This window comes from Erigeron canadensis, chromosome 9, assembly GCF_010389155.1.
Source record: "Erigeron canadensis isolate Cc75 chromosome 9, C_canadensis_v1, whole genome shotgun sequence".
Classification (NCBI taxonomy): domain Eukaryota; kingdom Viridiplantae; phylum Streptophyta; class Magnoliopsida; order Asterales; family Asteraceae; genus Erigeron; species Erigeron canadensis.
This window is the reverse complement of record NC_057769.1, coordinates 5,453,010-5,461,561: the sequence shown is the minus strand read 5'-3', so window position 1 is coordinate 5,461,561 and position 8,552 is coordinate 5,453,010. Positions and strand designations below refer to the sequence as shown.

Genomic DNA, 8,552 nt, shown 5'->3' with positions numbered 1-8,552 from the left:
TTATTCTATACGAAAATCTTATGATGGGTCAAGCCATTCTCCAACAGGCAACAGTTACAACGCAACATTTTTTTGTAGGGATACTATTCAAATTGATATTGAACCCCAGAATATGGCCCGGTTATTTTGTTTGAAGCCCAATTAGGACCCAATTGTACAATTTCTTTTTACTACCAACAACTTATAGGCTTTTAGGCTATTAACTATTTACATTAGAAGTTCTAATTGGAAGTTCTATGCCCTTGACAAGATAGAGTTTTATTTCTCTAGGATTTAAATGGGGATCTGCTTGTAGAATAAACATTATAGCGCAAACCTGGTTAATATGATGTATACTTGATCTCCAAGAAGTAATTCATACCTTTCAGAAAAAGAAAAAAAAACTACGTACATTGAAAATTTAGGAAACATAATGGATCCATGGAGAGATTAATAATTGATACAATTTATACAATAATATTAAAGTGCAATCGACTTTTAACATAAAACCCGATAAAAAAAAAAAGAAGTGATCCCTTATTCCTTTTTGGGTCCAGGTTAGATTAGGATGCATGAATATTGTGCATTATGATTTAATTTTTTCTAAACTATCATGTTCAATTTCAAGGTTGTCTCATAACACTAAATTTACCGACGACTCGACTTTTTTTTTTTTTTGATGTCTCATTCTTTCAAAAGACCCGAGTATTCGTTTTTCAAAAATAGATACATAAAGTAGAAAGAAACTATATATGGTCGAGTTACTATCATTCATACAAATCTTAATTATTATCCATACAAATCTTATCTAACTAAACAACGAATGGATTTCAAACTTCAATATTTTTTATACAATGATTTCCATTCAAAATTTCAAAAGATGAATAGGTTGTCTCGGGATCAACTCACTATTTTTATATGGGTTAGATCTGAAAAATCTCTCTTGAAATACTTACAAATCTCTCTTGAAATACTTACTCCGTATATGTTCAATATAACATATCTCAATTAAACGATTTAATTTAAATTAATTAGAGTATTGAAGTAATTGTTATTGATTTTACCTAATAGTTTTTCTTTGAGTAAAAAGGAGTTTTTCTTTTCCTGGATTCTCAACCAGTGTATAACACAAGAGGCTAAATTGAATCATTTATTCTTAATTGAGTTTTTTTAGGCGGCTGGTATCCCGACTACTCTTTTGGTAATTAAATCAGACTATTTGCAGCGATTATCGCTACAAATAGTGGTGTTTTTGTCCATATTCAACTATTTGTAGCGATTACTGACAAGGGACCCGCTATTTTTTGCCAGATTTGCTATTACAGATAGTGGGGCCTGCACTATTTGCAGCGATTATCGCTGCAAATAGTAGGTATAATTTAAATACAAAAAGTTTTGTTGGGATATGAATCCCTTATCTTTATCACTATTATTATTAAATTGTTACTTTCCAAACTATATGCAATCAAGATGTACAAACATCCTACCTAATTTCATTGTATCATTCAAAGTATTTTCAGTGTTAGGTATAACTAGATCTATCTTTCATGATTAATAATTCATGTCACAATCAAAGGCATTTACGAGCTGAGTATCAAAATATTATAGAATTAAACAGCAGCACACTTATAAAAATTTGCATAAACTTCTAGATTACAGAACATTTGTAACAATAGAGAAAAACAATATTTAAAAAAATCATGACATGAACGTCATATTAAGAAAATCATACTAAATCCTTAATCGTAATTGATCTTTAATAATCAAGAAATAAAAAGGTATAATAAAAATCACACACTCCAACCCGTCTAATACGATATACACGTTTAAGTTTTTATTAATAAATGTTACGTGTATATGTACAATTTCTCTAGTTATTTAGGGATCATGCACCGGTAGTGTAATACCAGTCGACCAGATATTATCTAGTGGACTTAATAATATAACCATAGACTATTACGAATATTTTACTTAAGCTATTTACTTTTATAATCCATCTAAGCTGATCTTTTTTAACGATATTAGTTTTAAATATTCAAAACAACTTTTCAGGTTGGGCGGGGGTGAGGCGCGCGGTGGGGTCGGCGGCTTCGTTCATGCAAGGGTCAAAATCAATAGAAATTCTTGCAAATTAAGTACAGTTGATCATAAAATATCATTAGTGTATTTTCATCAAGAAAATGACATTGATTTAATTATTTTATACCTTAACGCTGTCCTAATCCAAAATCACAGTGTTAGACATACTAGATATGAAAGTTACGAGTATATGTTAGATATATATATGACGTACATATCTATGACATTGATGTTAATCCTCATATAAAAGAACAACATTTTTAAAATTTTTTTTTTATAAAGTTAGTTTCGATAGACAATTTTAACCAAGTTGTGATTTCGATTGAACAAAATCAAACTCTTAGGAAGTTTCACTACTATATTTAAAGATTGTCAAGCACTACACCAAATTATTAGTTGTAATATATTTGTATCTTGTTATATGCAATTTAAGAATTGTGTAAAATTTTGTTAAAATATTTGTATTAAATTGCGTACAAACTATCTATATCAATAAGTATCAACTAATTAAAAGCTTCGTATTTAAAAGTGCTGAAGAAAACTTTTTTAATTAATATAAGTGCTATAAACCTATAACTAACTTGTTCAAATTTTTTTTTCTAATAAGAAATTATTTTTGATAGTCTTTTAAAACCAATAATGTCTTTTTCCGTTTTATATTGTTGTCCATGTACAGGATGGATTGAGTAGAAACTAGTTTAATCATTTTCTCCTCTACTATATATACACTTGCATCTACATATTTTCCTTATACAACTAACATATCACAAAAGTAATACTATGAATTCGTCAAAGTCCTTTTTTTCAGGAATTCAAACCCAATTCCATTTCCCCTCAAATTCACATAATCATCTATTCACTCATTCTCCATCACCCCATATTATTTCCTTCACACCCCATCATATAACAAACCCATTAGAATCAATAAAAACTCTATCTAGCATACAACCCAAGGCCTCATTTTCATCTGTGGGCAACACCTTTGACACTTCGTTAACAAATGAAACGTTGTACGACTTGTTAGGAATCTCGGAGAGTGCCCCACTCTCCGAGATAAAACAAGCCTACAAACGTATGGCATTAAAGTACCACCCGGATGTTTCACCACCAGACCGGGTCGAAGAATATACAACAATGTTTATTAGAGTGCAAGAAGCCTATGAGACATTGTCTGACCCCAAAACTCGAGCTATGTATGCTAGTAGTCTAGCTTTTTCGGGGTCAAAGGTTAAGGGGAGGTCTAAGGAGATGGCTAGATGGAAAGAATCATGGCAAGCACAGGTGGCCGAGCTAAAACGCACAAGATCGACAGATCGTGGCGAGCGGATGTCTTGGGCTACAAGAATCCGGAAGCAAAGGAATTAAGCGTGTACATATTAAATGGGTTAAACCAAGATTAATAATTGGATGGATGAACATTCATTACTTTCTTGTACATATAATACGATATGATATGTTAGTTGTCATGGATGATAGTTTATTACAAGTTTTATGACTTTTAGGTGTACAACTGTACAAGTGAAAATACCCATGTTCTAGTTCTGCGAAAGCGCACTAGAATTTGTTACTCGTAGTATTTTAGTTTATTCCTATACTTGGTAATTAAATGTCAACTATTTGGAGATTTGAACACTTGAACGCGGTTCACCCCTTTTGCCTTTTGTACACCGAGACCATGTTTAACCGTTTATTTTATTTTTTTATATTCTTTTAAGTCACGTTAGCTCTTCAATTTTATTATTATTATTATTATTATTATTATTTAACGACATTTTATTTTTTTTATTCTAAATTACATGTATGCCTAAAAACCAAGACTCTTAAAAAACTCATGTATTGAAACAGTATGCAAATTAAAAACCAACAAAGATGTACTGTAATTGATTATAGTTATCTTTTAGAAAATTTTAAAGGCAAAAGAATTGCACCTTCCATATAAAAAATTATTCTTAAATTAATTTTATTGTAAGTACATAATTACAATTCAATGCACTCTAGTTATGTTTAACAAACGTTTTTTCATGTTTCAGCTAGAAAACATTAATTGTTGAAACCGGGTACTAATCCCGGTGAAACCGTCTCAATTCAGTAGCGATATCAGTTTGTATGGGACCCAAGCTACTTTCACAAGTACAGTTGGAATTCAGTACTGGTCTGAGATCCAGATACAGTACATGATCAGTCACACTTCCCCTACTCTCAATGGTAAGTTCTTGTTTTTTAAATCTTTTTTTCATTACCATTGGTTTCGAAACCAGTATTGATTATAGTCACGTCATTTCTTTAATTTTTTTTTATGGTAAATTACACTTTCGGTCACTGAACTTGTCACGTTTTTCACTTTAGTCACTAAACTTAAAAATGTGCAAATTTTATACTAAACTTGCCACTTTTATTCTACTTTTGGTCACTGCGTCAACTTCGTTAGTATTTATTCATTAACTTGCCCATATTCGTTAGTTTTTGTTTCACTTTTCGTCCTTTCCATTATTCTATTATAAAATATGATAATCAACCAAGCTTCAGGGATATTAAGTGTAATTTACCTAAACTATTGAGTCTTCTTATGTCTAATTTAACCGTTAATAATTTTGTTTGTGTTATGTAAATTTAAATACAGTTTTTCATAATTCATTTTTATAACTGTTGATGAGCTAAACTAAAAAATCAGATATCATAACGGCTATCTGGAGTAACATGTTCTAAGTTTTTCTTCTTCGAATAATCGATAATGCGCGCCTTATAACTTAACAGTAAATTATTTTGTTTGTATTATATAAATTTGTTATAAAACGGATTGAGTTTTAAATGTAATTTTCATTTATATAATTTGTACCAACTATTATTCATATACAAACAAAAAATTTTACGGTCAAAGTTAAAAGTAAAAATACTAACAAATGTAACATTTAAAATGAGATGAAAGAACTATTCATATAGAAAATTTTAGGTAAATTGTATGTTGTATCCCTAAAGTTTGGCTGATTATCAATTTTAATTATAAAATAATGGAAAGGGCGAAAAGTGAAGATAAAAAAGCTAACGAATATAGGCAAGTTAATGGAGAAATACTAACGAAGTTGACATAGTGGCCAAAAGTGAAAAAAAGTGACAAGTTTAGTATAAAATTTGTAATTTTTTAAGTTTAGTGATTAAAAGTACAAAACATGACAAGTTTAAAGACCAATAGTGTAATTTACCATTTTCTTTATCATCTAAAAAGAATTAGACATCATCATAGCATTCAAGTCAAAAAAAATAAAAATATGACCTTATTAATCAAACAACTTTTTAATTATTCAGACGAGAGTAAGTACTCGCGCGTTTGTGGCGATGAGATGGTGGGGTGATAGGTCATAAAATGAAATAGCCAAATGCCTTAACCGTACGGGTTCCGACATCGGATTTAAAAATTCGTCGAAAGTATATCGAATGACATCTCTAATGAAAGAGCATTAAATTTTAAGAACACCTATATAATTTTTATAATTTATCGATGCACGGTTTTGAGATAAAAAATTTTAAATGAATTGAAGGAATAAATGATTTGTGGAGAAAAGAGGGAAAAAAATGATTAGTTGAGATTTAAGAAGAGAGAAAGGGTAACATAGTTATTTTAGATAAATATAGAATAAATATGAAAAATATTTTGGGAAAGTAAATGTTGAAACTTAAAATTTAGACGGAAGAAATTTGCTTTATAATATAGTATAAATATAGATATAGATATGTGATTATATCCGTGATCGATCTATGCTAGATTTGGTGTTTTTTTCTTTCAAAACCAATGTGAACATTAAAAAATAGCATGTCGCATTCATACCCATTCAAAATGTTTGGTAAGTAGTTGATCAGTACAATACAAACAAAATATGGAACCTAAAGTAGGACTAGAGAGTTTTAAAGAGCTGAGCAAAGTTCAGTACGTATATCGATAGATACAAGTGCAGATTGGATAATTAATCTAATTGATCTAAAATAAAACTCTGTTATTTTAAGATTAAAAAGTTTATTCGTTTACGGTTTGGGATTGATATATATACTAAAATAAAGCTCTTTTAATTTTTCGTGTACTTTACTTAGAACTAAATTTCAAGCTTGATTGTTTTGTTTAAGAGTTTGATTTTGGTAAACCTTTTTGTATATATCTAATATCTAATACTTATACTTATTACTTATATCTTATATAACATTTTGTCCTTTTTTCAAATCTCAATTAAGTAATTGAACTACCTAAATTACCTCTCTTCTTTATTCACTAATATAAATATTTCAACCTAACATACCTATAATACCCTGAAATCCCAACCATTTATTTTTCTCTCTCTCCTTAAATCTCAGCCACTCATTTTTTCTCTCTCATCTGTAAATCATTTTATCTCTTTAATTCATTCAAAATTTTTTATCTCAAAAACCATATATTGATAAATTATAAAAATTGTGTGCATGTTCTTAAAATTTCATGCTTTTTAATTAGAGATGTCAATCAATATACTTTCGACGAATTTTTAAATCCGAGGCGGAGCCCGTACGACTAAGACATTTGGCTATCATACTATATGACTTGACCTATCACCCCACCATCTCATCACCGCAACAGACGGACACTATCGCTCGTACTTTACAAAGTTGACCATATATTTTTTCTAAGTATTTTGGAGCATTCGATGCACGTGGATATATTGTAAACATCTGTCTGATTCGCTATTTTTACAAATTGCCTAAGACTAAACGGAGTACACAACTCTTAGCCGGTTTCTCGCCCAAAGTCGGCCAAAGTCACCGTGAACACCACCCCCTTCGCCAACTCCTTCTTCAAGCGACTCCCACAAGTCGCTCATTTCTTGTTTGACTGCGCACGTTGACCGAAGAAAAGAACAAAGAATATTCATTTTTTAATTTTTTTTCTTCCCCCACTATATATATATACAACACTTCTCTATCCCACATGTCACATGGCGCAAGTCGCTCACTCTCCAAAATTCACCAATTTTCATTTTTTTAATTGGCAACTCTTTTTACATAATATGACACATGGCACAAGTTGCTCTTCCTTCTTTTCTTCCCACTTCTCTTAGTCTAACTAACTTTTGACATAGATACATGTTAATTTATATGCGTTGAAGATGCGATGGAAAAAATAGCATCTCGGACGGAGAGACTGGTTCTCCAGTTGAGATGACATGGTTTGAATTTTAAAACTCTTGATCTGCCATTTTATAGTGATAGAGCGAACTCATTGATTGATATATTTTTACCACATTAAAAATATTTATTTACGTTCCATTCAGTATTTAATTTATCATCCATTCACCTTCCAATAAACGTAACTCCTAATAATTAATCCATCTCCTATAAAACCAACGTCCCATACAATATCTCAAACCACAAATCACAAAAGCGCAAACCATGGCCAATTTTTGTTTCCTAATCACTCTAACACTTGTATTTTCAACCATGTCGATGTTGGTTCACACTAGGCCCTTAACCAACACGTCCACCATCGACGTACCATCTCTAATGTCACGACTCAAACTTGATGGTCAAGATGGTGGCTCACCGGGGTGTTGGGACACATTGTTTGAACTCCAAGCGTGTACCGGGGAAATCATACTTTTCTTTATAAATGGAGAGACTTATCTAGGGAGGGATTGTTGTAGAGCGATCCAGAAAATTGAAAAGTTTTGTTGGCCTTCTTTGATGGGATCACTTGGTTTCACTTCAGAGGAAGGGGATATATTACGGGGTTATTGTGATGTTTCCGATGATAGTGATGTTCCGATAGCCACACCTCCTCCACGAACAACAACGCCTCCTCCACGCACCGCAACGCAACCACCAGCATCAACCAATGTCACTGGCCAATAATAATACTACATACGTCCAAATTTTGTGTTGATTTATGAGATCCAAAGCAAGAATAATGTATTAAAATGAAAGTGATTGTTACAAATAGGCTTCTCCTACCAAGTTAAAGTTTAATATATATATATATATATATTTCTACTTTCTTTTTATAAATATTATTCGACCTTTATGTGTTGGTAATTAATTAACTAGCGTAAATTATAAACTTGGTAAGAACAAGTCTCTATGACCATAAAACACTACTACATTAGTATAGCTTTTCATTGTCATTGTCATTGTCATAAAGTTTTAGTGCAAATAAAATAAAAATTAAAGTTAAAATATCTCAAGTTTCAAATAGTCTTTCGAAATTTGTTTGTCTTTGGATTTCCTAACTAGTCATGGTTTAGATTTATCGCTGGACTATCATTGGTAGAGATGTTTTAATCAACACAATTACGAGTATTTATTTATTATAAAAAGCAATACTATTAATTAATAAAAAGACGGAAATCAAAGTTGCTACCGAACCAGATCTAAAACCACTCATTTTATAAAGCCGCCTACCACTTTGTGAATCTTGTGGGACTTCAATTCTGCCCCACTTTTCCGGGCACCATAGTCACCGAATACGTGATTCGCACTGG

General features: G+C 31.2%; 2 protein-coding genes across 2 annotated transcripts; both read left to right on the top strand.

Moving 5' to 3' along the window:
* Positions 1-2,826: 2,826 nt before the first annotated feature.
* On the top strand, positions 2,827-3,690 carry LOC122582850 (chaperone protein dnaJ 20, chloroplastic-like). The gene has a single exon (XM_043755285.1). The coding sequence runs from the start codon at positions 2,839-2,841 to the stop codon at positions 3,421-3,423; it is 585 nt and encodes a 194-aa protein (XP_043611220.1). The 5' UTR covers positions 2,827-2,838; the 3' UTR covers positions 3,424-3,690.
* Positions 3,691-7,387: 3,697 nt separating this feature from the next.
* Positions 7,388-7,997, top strand: LOC122583894 (egg cell-secreted protein 1.1-like). The gene has a single exon (XM_043756267.1). It carries the CDS (start codon positions 7,468-7,470, stop codon positions 7,924-7,926), a length of 459 nt encoding a protein of 152 aa, XP_043612202.1. The 5' UTR covers positions 7,388-7,467; the 3' UTR covers positions 7,927-7,997.
* The last annotated feature ends 555 nt before the right edge of the window (positions 7,998-8,552 follow it).